A 21,672-nucleotide genomic window follows, 5' to 3' on the forward strand; every position below is an offset into this window, starting at 1 on the left:
ATTTCTGTTTATAGATTTCTATTTTGATGTTTAATGTGTGTTAGAAATTACAGAGAAACTGAAGAAAAAAATGAGAGGAGAATTTCACAAATACAAACTTGTGCTTTTGGTTAATTCCTAATATGAAAATTCAGTTACAAAAAGTTAGATTTTTATCTCCAGTTATGTATGGTATATGTTATGTATATATATGCAGTTTAGAGAAATGAGTTAAAATAGTTTAACTCTTGTGAATTATGCTTTTTTTTTTTTTTTTTTCTCTCCTTGGAAAATACTGTTGGGAAATTACTGCTATATAAGGTTTTAAAATACGGTTTGATTGTCAAGCCTCAGAAATCATTGGCTAGAAAAGACATCCTTATTTTCACACAGTGTCGGTAAAGAGGGTAGTGTTCCACTGATGTTGCTGGCCTCCTTCACCCCCCTCAACCTCTTCAGCCCAATTGCAGATCTTCTGAATGGCACCGCAGAAAGTTATCACAAGCTCAGCAGTGGTAGAAGTCATCAGATTTTAAGCAATCATTTCTTTCTGCATTATTTAGTGTAATAAAATAAAGACTAAATGATGACTTCTTGTTCCATTTGAAACTGCTTTTTTACTCAAGATTAGTTTATGTGATATTTCTTTAGGTTTTTTTTTTTTGTACGTTTTGTTGATTTGTTTCCATTTTGAGAAATACTATGAGCAATGCTTTCTATTTTTAGAATCAGCATTGGTTATACTGTGAAATTTACCTCTAGAGAAGTTGGAAGCTGTTCCACCTTTACTGGATCTCATCATGAATTGTTCTTTTCCATATGACTGTAAAGATGCTTTCAGGGGTAATTGTGTTGTCAAGATAATTAAGTAAAATCTGGGCTTTCATGGTAGAATCTAATTTTAAAGAATTTTGGAAAAGTAATCTTTGGCATCATATAGACACTGAACTCCCTTTTCTGGTGGATCCTTACCTGAAATAAACTGTTAATTCCATCTCATGGTATTCTTGAAGATTTCTAGATTATTTAAGTGAACTTTTGATCCTAGCATGTATTACTACTACCTAGATGACTGCATAATAATTTTGACTATTCCTAGCATTCTTAATACTGAAATAATTTATATAGACTTGTGTTCAGCTGAGTAAAACATTTATTTTTACATAATACAATCAGAGATCAACATCCAGAACAGTATGTAAAAGTAGGCTTGCCAGAATGCCTCAGCATTCGGGGCTGATCGCTTGAAGTTTAAATTATAGTCACTATTATGTTAGCAGTTCTCTTCTCCCAGGAGTGGGAAACCACTGAAGCAATTCACAAAGCTGAAGCAAGGTTGTTTGCCAGTAACAGAAGTACTCGGGAGATGTCCCCACTTCCCACACACGTGCTTCTGTGTCCATTTTTTGATCCTTCATGATAAAGAAGAAATAATCAGGGGTTTTGTCATGCTGCCCTCCAATGGCTACTTCATTAGGTTTTTCAGCCTGTACTACTTCTGAGGAATAACTTCAAATATTTCTCATGACTGAAAATAAAATTGCCTTTTGATAAATTAAAAGGCGTTATCAAGGGAGTCTCAAACTTTATTGGGAATTGCTAGAAAGAGACAACACATGTAAAATGTTCAAAACAGCCCACTGATGTATTTCTAGTTTATTATGGGGATATTGTTGACAATGAAGAGTACTTAAAAATTAGGAAAATTAGTTGAGTTGGAGGATTGTAAGATAGTCTCTAGTAGTTAAGACCTTTTTCACTAAAATGAGGAGCTATTCCAATTATTCTTTCTTTACAGTTTTTGGTTTTAGACTTAGTTCTTTTGCTATACACCTGAAATATCAAACTAAAAATTATAATCTTTTGCAAATTTCAGCTATGTCTTCTTTCTTTTCTTTTAGAATGACCAGGTCCTCCAGGGCTTTTCAGTGGACAAAGGAGAATTTACCTGTCCCCTCTGTAGGCAGTTTGCTAACAGTGTTCTTCCTTGTTATCCTGGAAACAACGTGGAAAGAAGCCTTTGGCAAAGTCATAGTAACAAGTGTATGCAAGATCTTGTACAAGAGGTGGAAGATCTTCAAGAGCAGCTGGGAACTTTCCCAGTAAGCATCAGTGTAAGGCAGAAAGATCCTTGTTAATTTGCCTCTACCTTTCAGTTTTTACATTATGTTGCATTTGTGTCCCCTTAGAAACTCAACAACCTGGGAAACTTCATTTTCTTCTGATATGGAAGATAACATACTATTTTTTTTTTTTTTTTATATCAAGAAATTTAAAATATTTGCAGCACTTATTGCATTACCTATTAAAAATATACAACTAAAAAGCTATGACAAAATGCAATTAATAAAATTTTTTATGGAGTACATTTTTACCTCTCTCCATAGTAATTTACATAGAATTGAGTCATTTAATATAAAATTTGTTTATCATTTCTTTACAATGTAAAACCACAAATATCCTTGTAACTGGAAGCTATTTAAAGAATGACTATTAAGAACATTTTAAGGTATGGATTATTTGTTTTACAGAAGGAGCAGTTTGCAGGTGCTTATGTATTGCAAAGCTTCATGAGGTCTTTCTGAATGATAGAACTAATTCTATTAAATTTTGCTAGCATTCCAGTCTTGATGGAGATACTTTGTGTTATTTTCGCATACCTATGCAATGCAAGTATACTTCAAAATAATGCAAGCACTGAGGTTCTTGAACTTAGGAGATGGACAAAACAGTGATGTTTTCATATTCAGAACAAATCAGAATAACTTTCAGAATATGATAACACTTCTGTGAGACAGAATATTGGCTTTTAATGCATATTTTTTCATAACCTGCAAATGTGTTTTTATAAATATGAAAGTGCTACACTTTGCAATCAGCTATTGCATTTCTTTAGGTAAAATTAACTGATCTTCTTTTGTGTCTTTGTTCATAGTCTGAAACCAATCTCAGTAAAGAAATGGAATCTGTAATGAAAGATATAAAAAGTACCACACAGAAGAAGTATACAGATTATAGTAAGAGTCCTGGATCACCTGACAATGATTTTCTGTTTATGTATTCAGTAGCCAGGTGGGTATCTTTCTTCTTTTTGTATTTTTTCTTTTGTGTTTCTCACTAATGGTATTACTCATGAGTTAGTTTTCTTTAAATAAATCAATAAAATTCCATCCTCTCCAAAAAGTACTTTTTGAGTACTTAGTACACTGAGATTATGTTTTCTGATTTTCATATCCAGGCATATGCAAGATGGAAAGATATGCCTTTCAGTTCATTTTTAGTACGTGCAGCAGTGACACAGAACCTGGAGAACATTTTGTCTTCTGCCTGTTTAGTTTTCTTCTTTATTCAAGGTTTTGCATTCCATATATCAAAATTCTGTGTTGAATTTCTTTTCCTACCTTCCTTTCCCAAACTGTCAAATCTTCTCTACTACTATTTAGCAGAATGAGATTATTTCTATATCACTGCCATATTGCTGGTTTTTAAATCACAAGGTGTTTTTAATCTCTCTGTCAGATATTAGTTTTATTTACTTAAATAGGGATCACAGAAGGAGCCTTTTCTACATCAGCAGCCAGGAATTTCTTCATGTGAATAAGACTTCTAAAAAAGTATCAAAACTACCAGCATTTTCTGCCTGATGTTTCATTCCAGTTTTATAGCTGTCTGTGTCACAGACACCATCTCCAAGAAAATCAAACAGTCCCTCCTTCCATCTATACCATTAATGTTAAGATGCTCTGAATAGTTAATCTGTTCAGATGTACTGTAATGCAGGGTTTTCCCATAAGAAGTTGAAATACTCATTAAGCAAACAATTTTCTAAACTCTGACTTACTGAGGCCTGCAGGGAGGGTGCTGCCTGCAGGGAAAGTGCAAGCATACAAGTGATATCATCCAGTAGCATTTTTTACTGCAGTTTCATAAACTCCAGTTGCTGAGTGTCTTTAGTAGACTGGTGTCTTTAGTACATAAACAGTGGAAATACTTAAGATGTGGCTTGGCAGGACTCTGGATAATCAAATCTTAAGGTTCAGCATTTGACAGAAGGTTGGACCATCTCATCTCCAGAATTCTCTTCCAACCTAGACTACTGTATAATTCTATTAAATATTATCTGTATTCTTTAAGAGTATCTTAACTGTGCCTTGATTAAGAAGAGCAATTAAATTTTATACATAGCAAGTTAAAAGATTATTCTGTATTACTTTAAATAGTATATGTTATATAGGGATAAATAATGTTGAGATTTTTAGCAATGATGTGTTTGCTGAATTTAATACCCTTCCAAAAATACGAAGGACTCAAAATTAATGTTTCCCATATAAAAAGTATGATTACTTGTAACTGTAACTTGACATGACATTTCAGGTACAAAAATGGTGTTATAATTTATTTCTGGGTGTAATGTTATATAATTGCTAGCTAAACATTTTAGATATATCTATATCTTATTATTTTGATATTAACACCCTAAGCCCAAGATTTCTGTGTTCATTCCAGAAGTTAAAAATACTTCAAACCAGAACAGCATTTCATTCCTGCTTGCACTGCTGGAGAGAGAAATCACGGTTGACCACTAAGATTAGAATATGCCACCTGTACTTCTTGTGACCTCTTCTTGTTAGGTTAGACTCGTGTCAGCAATTTTCCATTTATCCATGGCTGAAGGATTTCGGGTGTTGGATCCAGCCTTCTGTATTGTTACCATAACTCATAAGATCACTTACGAGGGTGCCTGGCAGATCAGCTACAAAATGGTTAATTTCTTTTGCCTTTTAATTCAGCAATCCAGATTTACAGGCTTCTGCTACTTTATAATTGCATGAGAAATGCAGGTTTAAAAAAAATTAAAACTTTTTAAAAGACATTTTAATATAAGTTTAAAGTTTGTATTTATGGAAATAAATACATAAGTGAGCTGGTCGTCTCCCAGACTGAAGTTTTCTTTGTATGATTTTAGTATGTTTTGTTTAATTGTAAGTATCCAAACAATGGACTATCCACAATTTAAATTAACACTGAAGTAACTGGCTTTCTGGTAGTTATTCCTGTCATTTAGCCTGTTTATTCCTTATTTCCATCCAGTTCTTTCTGAGGTAATGATACCCTTGTGTTCCTTACCAACCAGTTGCCTTTGAGCATTTCTAACTTCATGTATTCTGAAACATTTCATTGTTTCTGGTCAGACCATCTACAGCTGTTACTCATTTGTTCCCAGTATTTAATCTAACATACAGATAAAGTGGTCAAGATGATAAGTAGCCCCTGTTTAAATAAGCATTTGAATGCAGTGATATTTTTGACTCCATATATTTGCAAGTGAATTAAACACTCTTCTTCTAAGTCATGTTCCATTTTCAACTGGAAATTGACATCATCTGCAGTCTTCTTAAAAGATGCTAGTTTACAGCTGGAGGCCAGCTTTGAAGTAGATGTCTGCATGCTGGAATGGGAATACTACTGGTTAAACAAGATGTAGCCATTTGCCACAGCTTATCCTTTCTGCTTCAGGAAAACAGGAACTTCCATTTCTTAATTCACTTTTGCTTACCCAGACAGATGTCACTGGTAGCAGAGAAAAGAAATTACAAGCAAATTCTTTACCACCTAGTGGGAGAGCTAGCCCCTGTCTTTTCCTAGCAAAAGAGGCACTCAGGGTCTTGGCATTCTGAATTGTGTGCACAGCTGGAAAAGCAGCTCCTTAGGTACCTCCCCCTTTCCCTACAGTCTTACCTTGTTAAATTTATGCCCTTTTTGTATGCATCCCTCCTTGTCTTTGCTGACATTCGTGAGATTAGTATAGTGTGTCATTCGCAAATCATGTGTGTCTAGCTTTAATTTTAATAGGTCCACATTCATAGCATTGATGACTGGCATTTGTGGCAGTATCTTAGAGGACTGTTTTTGTATTGCATAGCAATAGGTCTTGTGTTAGCTGTGTAAACAAAGCTTTTGGTTTTGCTGTCAGCTATATATAGAGTAATATAAGAACCTTGCATTGTTGCAGTCTGTGTCTCAGTATCTGGGTTTTTTCATGTATGTTGTCTTCGTAAAGGGGAAAAATGGTAACGCTTAACTTGATTCTTCTGTCTGAATAGAAAGAGGAGGTCCATCCAAATATGTTCCCTTTCTGGAAAGGGCATTGTGTTTTTTCTTCCCCCTGCTCTGTCCTGATCTGAATTCTGAGAAATATGCAATCACCCTGCCCACCCCCAAGAATGTTCTTTAATGAAGGCCAGCAACAAGGTATGAAGTAGGGCTGTTCTTTAATCAGGAGTCTGCACAGCTGAGCAAAGTCCATCTTCTCAGGTTTTTTCTTTGAGTGAGGAAGATAAAGCCAGTGTTGTACAAAATTTGTTGCTCCAATGAATGACGCAAAGATTTCTAGATAGAGGAAACAGTCACTCATATAGATTTTCTTTCTCCTTCTCTTTCTTTCATGTTGAGGGGGCTGAGATAGCAAAGGATGCTTTCAGAGATGACTCGGTGTTCCCCTCTTCTATCAGATGCCCGAAGTTTTTCTCCATTGGTGAGAGAATAGGCACCAAGAGGTCTGCTTTTCTTCAGTAGAGGGCAGATGGTACTCAGATCCTCAAGGCAGAAGGGAGCTTGAATTAGGGAGGAGGTACACTAGTCTCTTTCAAAAATGATTTAGGGCTGTACCTGATATAGAACATTTTATAAAGGAGAAGTGTTCAGTTTCACAGAAGATGCTTTCTCTACTGTGCACTTTTATGCCAAAGTTTAGGTATGTTTTGAAAGAGATTTCTTAGAGGAAAAGGTTAATATTTACATTTCCAAGAAAGCTGAACTACAAGGTGCTGTCTTTGAGGAGCTGGGGGCAATGAAGAAGTGTGGGAGGTGTGAGTTGGTATGATATGTGTGATGGAGTGTATGTTTCCAGAAATCTCTCTCCTTAACGTTCCTTATAGCAAAAAGTACTATATAACACCTCATATGTATCAAGAAGAGTTTTTTCAGAATTGTCCCTGAGGTTTGTTTTATAAAATTGTATGTATTTCTTAGTGAAAGGGAAATTGAAAATTCTAGATCTAGAAAGCTGTTCTTAGACATTCAGGTAGTGTTTTTGATTTAAATCTTAATTATCTTGGTTTTAATGCAAGGCTGCCATTAATTTTGTTCTACATGTTAGTTATCAGAAGGTCTGTAGAAATAAAACATACTGGTTTCCTTTATATTCTCATGATGAACTAGCACATCCTGATCTACAGTTGCTATTTTGTCAACTAATATGAAATCCCTGTCCCTGCTTCCTTGCTGGTAGATTTTTAGAAGTTCAGTGAGCACTGCAAATCGCCTGAAGAGTGGAAAATTCCCCTGTCACACAGATGCCCTTATCAGCAGCAACCAGATGGAGCTCTGAGCAGGCACATTATCAATGTTAAATTGCCTTTTCTGAGCAGAGGGGATTAAAGCATTCCTTCAGAAATGGGTGGCATAAGCTGCAAACTTATTCTGAAATGTTACTATTTTAAAAACATACGAAAGTATCTTAACAAACACTGCATATCAAAAATGTATTAGTCTTTCAAGCTGATGGAGCTGAAGTTCTTATAAAATAATTTGTTTTGAATAAAATAATCATCCTGTAGTTTCTTCTTAAATGGGGGGGGGGAGTGTTCTTAGCTTAGATACATTATGTGCCTAAAATTATAGAATATAATTTTAATACGTATTCAGTTGCATTATATTGAACCTAAAATTGTTTGATTTTTAGTTAAAGGACAAAATATGTTTAGACTGAGCTTTGCAATTTGGATTAAATTAGCAAAATAACATTTCAGAATAATACTTTAATTAGAGATCTATGTTGACTTACTAAAGCAAGCTCTCAGAGAACATAACGTAAATTGTTTGCTCCAAGTCTTGGGGGTAAAAGATAATGCAGTACTGAAACATCCAATTCCAAAATTAAACAAAGCTATATCGAATTTGGCCTAAACAATTGGTGCCTAAGTATCAGATTACAGTAATACTAAGAAAGCAAGCATCAATGTGACATGCAGAGATTTGGTGACACAACTCCTGTTTCATACTAATGAGCTGCAGTGCCTAGCAGTGTTTCATTCAGAATTAACCTCCAAGGCTTTTATTAACTAACCTATCTATAAAGGTCAGTGCTTCCATTATAATTTAGGCTGTTTTCATACTTAGTTACTTGATGGCATATCCATTGTACTGTCTGTTTGTTTAAAGCAAAACAAAACCCCTGCCAATAAAGAGAGCACTTTTTAGACATATCTGATTGATTGAAATTTAGCCAATCTGTATATTGTCTTTTCAGATTTGCACATAAATTCCCATATTATCAAGGGATTCTGTGTGCATACAGAAAAAAGCTTCACAATTAACATTTTTTTTATTCTTAAATCACAACCGTAGCAACTCTCTTAATCTAGTACTTGCTAATCAAACCACTTAAAATCACATATGGCAATGTCTTGATAAAGTTTGTTTTATTCTGAGTCACGTCTTGGCAGCATCTCACACTAAAGATTAGTTCACAGCATTCTTTTTATTTAGTGTATGCTGGGAGTTTGTCGTGACTCTTTCATGTCTGTAGAAGCTTGAATAATGCTGTTCCATTCAACACTGTTACGTTTTTCTTGCAGAACAAACTTGGAACTTGAGCTGGTCCATCGAGGAGGCAATTTATGTTCAGGAGGTGCAAGCACAGCTGGGAAAAGATCATGTTTAAGTAAGTTTTATGTTACAAAGTGCAATATAAATTATTAGAATATTGAATAAAGATGTCTAGTTCTTTCTTTCTTGTAAGAACCTTTTCTGCCATAATGAGTCTTTGGGTTTTGTTGCAATTTGAGAAATCTGAAATAATTTGCACAAATTATTCATTAGAGCTGTTCATGTGTTATGAGTATAATCTATTTAGAAATCAATTGTCATAGTATCCATGTAATAATTTTTAATAATTTCCCATTTTTATGAATAAAACTAGAAGTATTTTAAGGGTAAAGCAGGAAAGCTTCATTTCACCCTGGCTGTTGCTAGTAATAGTAAAGAAATTTGTTTCTCTTGAGTGCAAATGTAGCTCATGACTAGGTCTCATACTTAAAAATCTGCAGCTACTATGTCCCATGTCTTAAATTCCCTAGTTCTTTCTCTGACAGGAGAGTTTTGCAAATTTTCTTTGGTAGAAACTCTCAAATCTTCATTGTTCCGAAACCTTTAATATTTGGCAAATAATGCACTTCTGGTTGACAGAAGTGCTTTTTTCTTAACATAAAATCTTTTAATCTTTTACTGGAACATAAACTGTTAGGAATGGACAATTTTTTTTTTTCAGGAAAAACTGGAAAGCCTGCCGGAATACTACTACTACTAATGCTTGTTTAGATCAAGCTTATGCAGCAGTATCAGCAGATTCAGTAGTAGAAATATTAGAAAGCTTGGGCCTACCACTGCCTTTTGGTACATGATTTGTGGGTGATGCTTTCCTCATCATTTGAGGGGATGAGCCGCCAAAGAAATCCCATCACATGCTATGCTCTCCACATCCTCTCTAGGATAAGAGCCTTCTGTTTCTGCCAGGAAGTGTAGTTCAACTGATTTCATTCATGTGTTGTTGTGATTTGCGAAGAGTAGTTTTAAACCCCGCTGCACATTGTCTTCCCCTGCCATCATTACTTCCCTTTCCCAGCGGAGCAAATTACCTGAAAAATGCATATGTTAAAGGAACATTGCTAGATCACTGTTTCCAAATTTGAAGCATTTAATAAAATCAAGGCTCTGCAAATAACTTCTACTTGGATCACAATATATTTTCAATAGTATGCTTACCTAGTAAGATAGAGACTTTCTCTCTGAATTTTAGCAACTTAATGGATGTGTTACCTATTTCACAGGCATGTTATTTGGAAGACCACGATGAGCATTTTAAGGTGGAGATTTCAGCCTAAAATTGAAAAGCTTTTGAAATATTTAAAGTAAAAAAAATTTATAATTATGTTACACATAATGAGAGTGTAGCCCTGTTTTCACACGACTTTACTAGCCATACAAGATCTTTATAAGTCTTGACATTTTAAAGTTTGGAAGAATGTGTGTGGGAAAATGGCCTGTAATCTGTAAGGTCATGTTTTCATCTTATTGTTAGTTTTTCAAAGTCGGGAGATCTCAGCTTCTCTCTGTTTTGTTTTTTTTTTTCTAAAGATAAGTGGAATGAAATACATTTATTACATCTTAAAACACTGCAAAATGTTTGACGTCATATCCGTATAAAATTTGTGTTGCATGTACCTATTTAAAAGCTTTATATATATATATGTACACATAGATAATGGTTTTTCTCATGGTGCTTTATCACCAACTAATGTCAGTAAGTGCTGGAAGATCATGATTTTGCAGAGAATGATTGAAACAGTGCTGGGCAGCTTTCTTGGTGCACCTCTCTATAGCTCCATTGTTTCTATTTGAACTATATCAGCTGACATCAAGGGAGGAACTACCTCGAAGTTGGTTTTGTTTATTTGGGTTTTTTTAAGAAAGAAAGAAAGAAAAAATTCCACCAAGCTGAGGCCTGGTAGCTGACACTAAGTAGTTTGTATAATACGTTACTTAATTTTTTGCTTATACTTACCACACCATCCCTTCAACCTCATCTTGCATAAAGAAGGGCTCTTAACATACTTAGGACCCGAGTTGAAAAGGAAGCATAACTTTTGCTGACAGCTAGTGAAAAGATCAGTCAGGATTTTTAATACAAGTCTTGAAATGCATGGAGAATACTGTAATCATTGGAAAAATTTCTTTTTTGGAGAATTACAAAACTGGAAATGATATATGGAGAACGTATCTCCACTGGAGAATTGTCTTACATTGGATTGTTACTTCAACAGGACATGACAAACTTAAAGTCCTGTTTAAATTCATATATCATACTTACCTATTTTTCCAGCACTTTTACTATTTTGCCATTAACTTTGTATGTCTCAGAAAATGAACCAATGTTGTCTGTTTATCAAAACAGATGAAACCGGAACAAACTAAACTTACAGAAAGTTGAAGATACTTCTCACACTTGAGAAGTATGGAAATAATTTTCTTAATGAGAAGCTTTAAGTAAGATTACATGAACTATTGCTTTTAAAAACGTGTTAATTTGCAACTATTGCTTTTAAAAATATGTGTTAGTTTACAAAATCTAAAATGTTTATGAAATACATCACTTTTTGGTAGCAGCAAATCCGCTGTTAAACTGTGCATTAGTTGTCTCTATAAAGAGTAATACAGCCCAGTAAGGAAAACTTGTCTTCAGAATTGTGTATATAGCTTGAGAGACGAAGTTTTTCTCCCCATGATGTGATTTGGCTGTTTTCATGTACTTTCACACAGGAACTTAATCTGAAATTGGTAGTTTTCCTATAATTGAAAATCATGTTGATATTTTTTGTTGTTTTTTTTAAACATGGTAACATTTCTTGTTTTTTTGTTTCCATGTACAATACATTGCATTTTGTTTGTTTACTGTAATATTTTTCTGTTCCTTTCTTAAACTGTTGTGTAATTTCTTCTGAGGGTGTTGTACATGGAAGTAGTGCTTTTTTTCTTTAGCAGTTGCATTACTTTAGAGGCTTCTAGTGCATATTTCTGATGAAGGGGTAGGGACAGCATTTAAACACATTGCATTTGCCTTCTTCTACACTTTTGGGTAGAATGGTGAGTTTTCTTATTTAGATCTAAATCACTCATGTTGGTGTTTTTAATATCTATCTTGCATTTCTGAAAAATTGAAGGCGGCCTTTAAAGCTTTCATGTGAAAGGTGCTATGTAGATGAATGTGTTGTTGCTTTAAACAGCATGGAGACGTAAATGTTGTCTGTTCATTGTTAAAAAACGTTCACATGCTGTTTATGTTCTGCATTGGTACTTATTTTGTAAAATCATTACATAGCAAACTAGTCATATTTAATCTTGCATTAAAATAGACTCATTTTTAATGTAAGATAATGGGGTTCTCCTAGGACAGACCTGTACTTCCACTTAGTATTATTATATTTAGTCTTGGACATTAGGCTAAATATGACTAGTGGGAGCAGAATTACTTTTCTATGTATAGCAGGGTTTGTTTTAACTAAACCGTTATATAATTATATGAGTTTCCTTCATTCCCCCTTCCATGTTTGGTGCATTTAGAGATAAAGAATTGCAGTTCTTCAGATACATATTCTATAATAGATTTTATTATCTTTCCATACTCCTTCCTTTTTCCAAGAGGTAAGCCTGTTTTTAAAGTTTCACTTAAAATGTACCTTCAACTTCTTCATTGTCTTATGCAGTGAGGAAAGAATGATTTTTAAAATCCATACCCTATCTAGAACTTGAATACTGTTTTGTTAAAGTCTTGCTTGCACAATATTGAAACTGCCTTTGTTTCTTAAACGCTGTTCATGTCAGGTTCAGCAGAAGTAGTCTAAAATATAACCCGTTTTTTGTTTTTCTTATGTGTGAGATAATGAGGTGTCTCTCCTGTGATTAAGCATACTGCTCTATATTAGTCTTGTAACAACTGTAAAGTTTGGTGATTAGATATTTTAGAAAACAGAATATGTTGTCCCAGGTGAGCTGTTACAGCAGCAAGTGTCAGGTAAGACGGTGGGAACAAATAGGTCAAGAGCTGTTTTAGTAGATTGCACCATGAGGGCAGCTGCTCTTGGGAAGTAAAATTAAGAATGATTAATGTAGCTGTTAGCGTCAGTGATCGAGTCTGTGTGAGAGGAATGCTGAAGAAAATTTGGCTGTAAAATTGCCATTTTAAGGTTTAAAGTTTTGTATGTGTGTTTGCATGAGTGTGTGTTACTAAACGGTATGCAACCAAAAAACGCAAAAAATCCTGTTTACTTACTACTTAAAAATAAAGTCCTATTTTAAGGACCACGTTACAGTTTTAGATTCTCTGGGGTTTAAGGGATAATTGTGATATATAACAACTGTACAGGTCTTATTTCTCTGTTTTATAAAGTTTAAGAGATCTGATGTTTTGCTTTTTGTTTTCTTTGTTTTGTATTTATGGAACAGCTTCAGAACACAGTATTAACGCTGAATAATTAGGACTTCTCTGTATGACTTTTGTATCTCTCTCTAACTTGTGTATACAGGTTTTTCTCTGACATTGTTACTCTGCTAATCTTGCAATAGTGGGTGAACAATGCCACAAAATTTAAAAGTTCTCTATAAATGAATTTGTAATATAGTCCTTTCTTTTAAATAGTTCTTTCTTTATGGCTGCTTTCTTTTCTTTTTTCCTTTTTCCTTCTGTGATAAAGATAGGATTAGGGTTTTTTGGGGAAGGATAAAGTATTCTATCACCTTGTCCTCTGGCTTCAGTTTCCCTGTATAGGAGCTCCTTATCCTTATGCTTCCCACAGATAGCAGACTGGCATTTCAGCATCAGCTGCGTTAATTGGAAAGGACATTAATTTACAAGTGGACATCAAAAAAGTATTTAAGACTTGTGTAAGCGTGCCTTAAATAAAATGTCCAGCACCTTCATAACTTCTGTGATGGTTCTAACTGTTGAAAAACTGCATTGTTCCACTGGGGTTTTTTGTTCTGTTTTGTTTTGTTTTTCTCGTTCACTTGAAGCCTGTGTTTTGCATTTGTAGATGGCTCAGTGGTGTCATCTGTCTTGATTATTATGTTAGCATCAGTTTAATCAGTGCTTTAAGTGTTTCTGTGAGCACAGAAAGTCATCTTGACATGAAGCATTTTCTAAGCTCTTCTTGCTCCTTCTGTATCAAGTTTTTCAGCCACATTGATAGTAATGGCTGTCTCCATTTTATCAATATGGCCAGTGATATATGGCACCACTAAGTATGGTTCATTCCTGTAGGAAGAAAAACCTGATTCTTTTATGAATTGCTCAGTTGCAAATGTCTCCTTCCTATAATCTATTAATGTGAATAGGGTTGCAAAGCTTCCTACCCAGCTTTCTGCAGCCACTGAAAATAAAAAGCATACAAGTAGTTTTCAGGATGCTTATTGCCTTGGTACAGCAGGTTTCTGTGGTTGGTTGGTTTGGTTTGGGCTTTTTAGTTTGGTTTTGTGGTTTTTTGGTTTGGTTTGGTTTTTAGTTAGGAGCTGGCAATCTGCAGATCTTTGGTGCCCATCCATTCATGCTAACATTGAAGAAGCAGTTTGTGTCAGCAACAGATGATCCTAACTAATTCCTAAAAACCTTGGTATGCCATTCATACCTAGCATGGGAGAGGCAAAGATAGATACCATTAGAATTCTATTGCTAAAGTTGATTTCATACACTGGCAAGTTTGATGTTGAGGATAATTAGCTGCTTCATCAGCAATTAAGGTTTAAGATTTTGGAAAGACTGTTCATGTCTTAATGCCTTAATAGGCTTTTCCTGACCTTCACTTTTTTTTTTTCTTCACTGATTCCAATCTACTGGATCAGTGATGAATGGGAAGATGCTGTCAGCAGGTCTTTGCAGCTGCTGTTGCTAAGTGGACTATATAAATCTCTACAAGGAGAAAAAAAATTCCTCAATCTCCTTGTTAACAATCAAGTCCCATCTGGTTGTATCAAGTGTTTTTTGTTACAATCTACATTCTTGTTAATAGTCCCAGGAAACTGAGAGGAGAAGGGTGTAACATCTGTAGTCTGGTAAGATCTTCGCACAGGAGATAAGACAAGGACGTTTTCAATTCCACTGGCAGTGAACTGCTGTCTCACTGTTTTGTGATATTTTGACATTGTAAATATGAATACTAAGTTATAGAATGAAAAAAAGAGAAGACTGGATCAAAACACCAAAGTAAAGATTTTCGTGACAGCAGTATGTGTTATTTACGTCCTTCTATAACTTAAATATGAGAGACTGGGGAATAAACACCTCATCTAGACTTTTGCAAGCAAAACAAAGTCAGCTAATTCCTTAATTTTCTTTGTCATCATTATAACAGCGCATTGCTGTACATTGTGGAAGTGGAATTAATAACAGAAAAAAATCCTCTCATTTCAACTTTGGTAATTTGAGAGTTTACTTTACAGTCAAGAGACTGGAAAAAAAGTAAGATGAAAAAAAGACAGCAAGACTCATCTAGAAATTTAGGAACACTTTGGCAAAGACCAAACCGAAATTACTAGTGAGACCAAAATTTATATCTGCATGTAACTTCCTGAATCACTCATTTTTGTCAGTTCACCACAGCAGCTGTATAAGTTCTGCCATTCATCTATCAAATCTCTATCTGTTCATCTCTCTGAATTTAGTCTTCTTCTGTGCTGTGCATGCCACGCTAGACCTGAAAAGAGCTGTGAAATCACCTCTGTAGACTCCTGCTTTATGCACTCTGGCATAGCGGAATATTTTTAAGAGCTTTGTCAATATCTGTAAAATCAGTGTGCTTTAATACTAAAAATAGTAAAGAAGGCAACTGCAGGTGCTAGTGCAGACAGTGTGGATATGTAGACAAAATACCCATTATCTTTATTTTTTATGAGAGGAGCAGCATTAGAACACTTCCTCTAATAGCTTCAGTCCCAGTGCAAAGACAGGGTCTTACCCTTTGAGCTGCTCTTTTCAAAGTACCCATTCCAATGGAGTTTATTACTCCTTTCTCACATCAGCATAACCCTGAGAAGTAGAGCTGGTATAGGAATTGTTGAAAAGAATGTACCAAGGGCAGCAGCTTATGGAACAATAGATTTATTTTTGTAATTTTTAGAAATGGAATTAGGAAGGGTAACATGAATCAAAGTTAAAGCTAATGTCTAACTGCTAATCTAGATGATTCTATTAAGCGTATTACATAAGCTTTACATGCATTTTGTGAAAACAAAGACTGTCTAAATAAGTTTGGAGAACTAAGACAGTGCTGCTTCAATGTAGGTAATATTTGAGTCATATGAACATGGTTTAAAGCCAGTAATAATCTTGCCCACTTAAATGTCTAAATCCTGGAATCCTGCCAAGCCCCTGATGACTTGCAGCAATAAGTTACATTGTGCATTCAAATTTTGTGATTTTTAGATTTATTCAATTCAACTGGATGCAGCCTGTCTCAAATATTTTGAAGTTATTAGGAGAGGAGGACCATATTCAAATTCTTTTCACTGTTTACTTCTCATGATTTATTATCAATAAACCTGTAATTCTCATTTTGTCGTGACATCATAATTATCATTCTCTACTTTTGTTGCTGCTGTGCTTTCAAAAATTAATATTTTTCTACCAAATTTTAAGAATGTTATTTTGGAGACTCTGAGCTACACCCAGATCCTGACTTTCCCACTTACAAAGGTGGGCTGTCCTGGAGAGAATTGGCTGTAAGATACACTATGAGCAGTGGAAGGGTTTGGGATGCCTGGTGGGGTTATGGCCTTCCTTTTCATTCTTCAGAAGACTAGGCAAGGTGGTTTGTGGTCCACTGTCATGTTAATGTTTTGCTGCTATTTGTTGTTTGTTGTTTTGTTTTGTTTTTTTTAAAGTATTTTAAAGCTTTTAAGTAGGGTATAAGAAAATGGGAGGATATTCTATATTTTTATGTTTATGCTTCAGTATGATGCAGTCACACGAATACACAGGAAAAAAAACCCCTGGTATTCATTTGGCCCAAGGCAGATTTCTGCCAGTCCCTCAAGCATAAGAACGTGGTGAAACACCAAGCTCTTTGTGCACAAAGAAGCTGCCAGTTCTAGATTTTGGTGCTCTGGTGTTTTCCTTGGCTTCCTCCAGTACTCCATAGTCATAGTGAATTTGAGGTAAAGCAGTTGGAGTCACTGTGGTGTAAAACAGAAAACTGTTTGTGAAGAAATAAACCATTGTTATCTTCCTCTGGCTAGTCCTTAGTTTTTGCTAATTTTTAGGAATCTCAGAAATGCAAATACAGAAGCAATAGACAAATCAGAACTCAATTTTGCTAACTTGGAAGGTGGCAGCCATCAGGCCGTTTCTGTTGCAGTGTTCCCGTTAGGGGGCAATGTTATTCCTTGGTTACCCCAGTTTGGAAACAAGCATGGCTGTGCTGTGTTGACTTAAAGAATATCTTAATATTTTTAAGTCAGTTCATAAAAAATATTTCATGAAAGGTCATCGTAACCATATCTTATTACCTACTTCCTAGCTTTACATTTATGTGCTAAACATGTTTTCTTGCAAAGGAACAATAGCTGCCTTAATAACAAACAAAATACAGTCTTACAAGACTGCTAAACTGAATTTTTCTGTTCAGATTCAGTTGATGTTAGAATGTATCTTGATTCCATAAATGTTACACACTTGGAGACTACAAGTAAAGTCTGCAGTGCTAGAATTTGATGCTTGCCTGCTTAATTTCATATCAGTAAAAGCTCAGAAAAATATCTGTTAAAGGAACAAAGGGTTAATTACATATGCTAAGCTTTTTGTGGTGGGGTTTTTTTCTCTTTTTTTCATAGTTGCTCATTTCTGTTTGAGGCAATGAGCAGTTCAGAAGAAAGTGACATTCCTTTTAGTAGCAGAGAGGCAAGAGGGAAGGAACAGATTACCTTCATGGGTTTCTTTCCACATAAAACTATATTGGGGTTTTTTATATTATTTTGATGAACTATCAGTGTATTTTCAGGGTTTTGAAGTTTGTCAGCAAAGCAATGTTTTGCTAGAATCTTTTGCCAGGAGAAAAGATGACTTATTTTGTCCTCATTGACTGTTTTTATTCAGAAAGCAGGTGACAGCAATCACTTCCAATGCCATCTACATCTCCCAATTATTTTACAAACCCCAGGAGCTAATTGCAGCCCTCAGGCTCTGGCAGTCAGCTGACTTCATCATGGGACTTTTTTGGCCATTGCGTACCTCTGAGTAATTGTCTATTTATGGAAAATAAATTAATAGCTGCTATTTCTACTTAAAAAAGAGGACCTGTGAGTGAGTGTGTAGGTTGAGCAAGTGGGTTGTAGAGAGAAGGGAGAGAGATTAAGAGAGTAGGAGGCAAAGGGATCAACTGAAAGAATTATAGGGGGGGGGGGGGGGGAGATGGCAAGATACTAAGGATAAAAGTTAAAATGAAAGGGTGGAAGGAAGCAGGATCCCAGAAAATTGAACAGGAGAAGCAAACATGGCAGCAAATAGCAAGATATAGTGTGACAGCAGGAAAAAAGTGAGCAAAATCATGGGAAATAGTATTTTAAAATATTATTTTCATATAAACCTGTGAAGATAAAAAAGATGCATTTTTCCCAAACTGTAACTCTATTATAAATGCAGACAAAGAAGTGAAGTCTGAGATTCTTATTGTACATACCTCTCTGAAAATGCTGTCAACATAGATGGTGCCTGCCTTCTTGGCTTGGTTAGATGTTATCTTTATTTGTGTTGATCATATGATTTGTAGAGAAATGAAAACTGTGCATTTTAATATATGATACTGCAGTAATGTGCATGACTAATAAACTAAGCATCCTTCATTCAAAAGGTTCTAGAAATGTTTTGCAAATGATAGTTTTGACACAGTGGATGTACAGAAGGTTTGGAGTTGATGAATATCAGCAAACTTTGCCTGCACATTGTCTAGACAAATCTGTGCTGTTATAAAGTCTGTTGCTACTTTACTGTCACTGTGTGTGGTCGGAAGTTTGGGGTTTTTTCTCTTCCAAAAGTTACCTACAAAATAACCTTATGAAAGCAGAAAGAATAATAATCTTTTAAGAGTGAAGAGCCGAAGTGATACTGCTATAGGCCAGAACTTCTAGAAACTCTAGGTTAATTGATTAATTTCAAATACATTGGGCACAGAACTTAACTGTGAGAGAGAGGAGTAAAAGCTGTGTGTTAAAATTGTATCAGTCTCTGTCTAGAAGAGATGTTTAGGAAATCACAGCTCCTGGCATAAGCTAGAGAGGGACGTGAAGGGAGCATGGAACCTTAGCAACATAACAGCATATGAAACAGGATTTTTAAAAATACCTATAATTAAGTACATGGAGCTGGTGTTTTACAAGCACTAAAATGTCTGAGATGTGGTCAAAGCTTTCTAAACAGCCTTTCTCTGTTTTAGAATTTAAGGAGAGGAAAAAAAAAATTTTTTTCATATACATGCATATGTTCACAGCCTTCTATTGAAATCTTACTTCTTTTCAAAACCTTTTTTAAAAAAATTTTAAAAACCCTAAAAAGATGCTTGTTAGGGTACCAGTTTATTTGAAATGAGATGACAGACTTTTCAGAATCTTGTAAAATGATGCCAACTTAATGTAAAATACTTCATATTATTGTACATAATAACCAGCAATCTATCTTCTTCACCTTTCAGATCAACTGTTCCATGTGTTGGCCATGCACATGCGCCTCTACAGTATAGACTCTGCATACAATCCCTGGAGAAAACTAACCCAGCCAATGCAGGATAAAAATTCAGAGCAAGTATTTTAATTTACCAAATATCAGTTTTACCTTGTGAAAGAAACATCCTTACAGAGGGACTTTGGGTAACTTTCTGTATTAATTTAAATTATCTGTGAGGTAGGCTGATGAACTTATCTAAAAATTGTATGTATGTATTTGTAAAAATAATTTTCAAATCTCTTTTCCATAAAATATGACACATTCCAGTTTTGAGTTGAAGCTTAAATACACCACTTGTAAGCTTAAGCACATGCCAATTTAATAGTATTGGGTAAGTGGATAGGTGTACTGCCATTCTTGGTACAGCTGCTGGACAAAATTTACATTAAGTTCATAAATAGTTTATTGAAAGTTGTGCAATGACTAATAGCTGTTACAGAAATAACATAAGTAGGCCTAATATATGTGAGAACTAATTCTATTTCATGCTAAAAATTTTCATCATGCTTATTATTTTGAACAAGTTATTTACTTGAGTTTGCTTTTAAAACATTAACCTTACATATACAGCTGTACAAGGATTAACAATATAATAAATGGAGCCATGTAACTGTGCTCTGCAAGGACTCATCTCCCTACTTGACTTAAGACCCTTCACTTTTCAGATTCTACCTTGACAGTGAGAAGAAAGGTTTCTTGCCTAAAACCATATGATTATTTTTCCTCACAAGAGGAAAACAGTAACTGTTTTTTTTTTCCAGCACCTTGAGCATCTTCTTCATAGCTAAGGTCTCCACTTTGGAGCTTGCAATGATGTTGAAAAGACTGTCTTTTTAGTGCCTATCCAGCTGTGTATTTGTCAGTGTGTTTCTAGGAGCATGAGGTGGAAAACTTCATGGGATTTCAAAAATTCATCTAGGATAGCGATGCCACAATCCTAATCTGCAAATTAGGAAAAATTATTAAAACGTTTGTGCTTGCTTCTAGTTTGAGATTTTACTGTTTGTCCTCTTGGACCCAGGCCTTTTTTTGCAATCAACATTAGGTTATTGCAGTAATCGGACTAGATTTTAGTTTATAAACCACTAGCAGAACAAAGCATCCAGAATTTTATAACCTGAAAACCTCTGTTATTCAGCATGCATTCAAACCGCTTCGAGAGTATGTTTTTATGCAATTCTGCCCTGACCTAGATTGAGCAGTGGAACAAGGTTAATAAATTTGATGTATGGTTGACTGAGTTATACCAGGCAAAATTAAGATCGTGTTGATAGGCTGTTCACAGTCAGAATGGCTGTGGGCCTGATCATGCACTTCTTATTTTGGTATTTGAAGAGCTTGCTGTCTTTGCAAGCAGCTGTTAACAGAGGGGCTGCTTTTTCTGCACGTGCAACTGTTTTTTTGCCTTTACAGACTTGATGGAATTCACCATGCATTGGTCATATCAAGGTTAGGTTGCTGCAAGTTAGATTTCATTAGGCAATATTTTGAATCACTTTGAAATGAATGGTACTGTAGACCATAAATGGCTTGCTTTGCAGGAGGTGTTGCATGTTGGGAATGCATTTGAGCAGTTCTCTTGTATTCTGCACTAGTTTTCAAGGTTTCTTAGTAGACTTGCTGGTGTTGGTTTGGCACTAAGTCCTAAATGGTTTAAGAGGCTGTAACTGAGAGATCATCCATTTTGCCATAGAGTAGTTTACTGTTGAGATGCAGAGATGCAATCAAGCTGGAATTTTTTTGCTCATGCCTCAAAATGTTTTTTTCTACCTTAGTCTGCAGGCCCCCAAAAGCTGCAGAGGCGGCAACTTGGGGACATGTTTTTAATGTATAAATTAGAGCATAAGATGGGTATCTTTAATTATATTTTTGAAATTTGAAGTAGTAGTTTCACTTGAAGATGGCATTCATGTGATTGGTGTGTATGATCTAATTGCACACTTTTTAGAGTCACACAGCCTTTTGAGAAGTCCAGAATACCAAATTTTTGCAGGTACAGGAAAGAGTGCTCAGATCAATTAGAAGGTGATACACTGCTGTAAATGGAAGATTAAGAGGGTGGTGGAGAAATACCACTGCAGATTTAAGATGTGGCTAGCACTCTGCCATTTTGAAGCTAACCAAGTAATGTGAATCATCAGCCTGACTGTTACATGAGACTAAGTAAAGACTTGTAGAAAAAAGAGTCAGGAAAAGATCTATATTATCTGACTACATTACTATGATTCCAAACAATTTAACATCAGGAAGGTCACATGAGCAAAATAACTTTAAACCAACGTGCTATATTTTTCTATTTAATTTTTACTTTAAATTATTATTTCAGTTGAAAGCAATTTTCCAGAGAAATTAGTTGCATCTTTATTTAT

General features: G+C 35.1%; 1 protein-coding gene across 11 annotated transcripts in view; it reads left to right on the plus strand.

The window, feature by feature from the left end:
* The window catches only part of UBR3 (ubiquitin protein ligase E3 component n-recognin 3), a 121,108-nt gene that overhangs the window by 73,300 nt on the left and 26,136 nt on the right, over positions 1-21,672 (plus strand). For 9 of the 11 annotated variants that reach the window (XM_069781331.1, XM_069781330.1, XM_069781334.1 and 6 more), the window contains 4 exons: positions 1,881-2,093; positions 2,915-3,051; positions 8,619-8,704; positions 19,272-19,377. In XM_069781331.1, the coding sequence (XP_069637432.1) occupies positions 1,881-2,093; positions 2,915-3,051; positions 8,619-8,704; positions 19,272-19,377 (542 nt within the window). The remainder of the gene's footprint in view (positions 1-1,880; positions 2,094-2,914; positions 3,052-8,618; positions 8,705-19,271; positions 19,378-21,672) is intronic. The other 2 variants (XM_069781332.1, XM_069781335.1) reach the window with 1 other exon arrangement.

The sequence above is a fragment of the Haliaeetus albicilla genome, chromosome 4, assembly GCF_947461875.1.
Source record: "Haliaeetus albicilla chromosome 4, bHalAlb1.1, whole genome shotgun sequence".
Taxonomy (NCBI): domain Eukaryota; kingdom Metazoa; phylum Chordata; class Aves; order Accipitriformes; family Accipitridae; genus Haliaeetus; species Haliaeetus albicilla.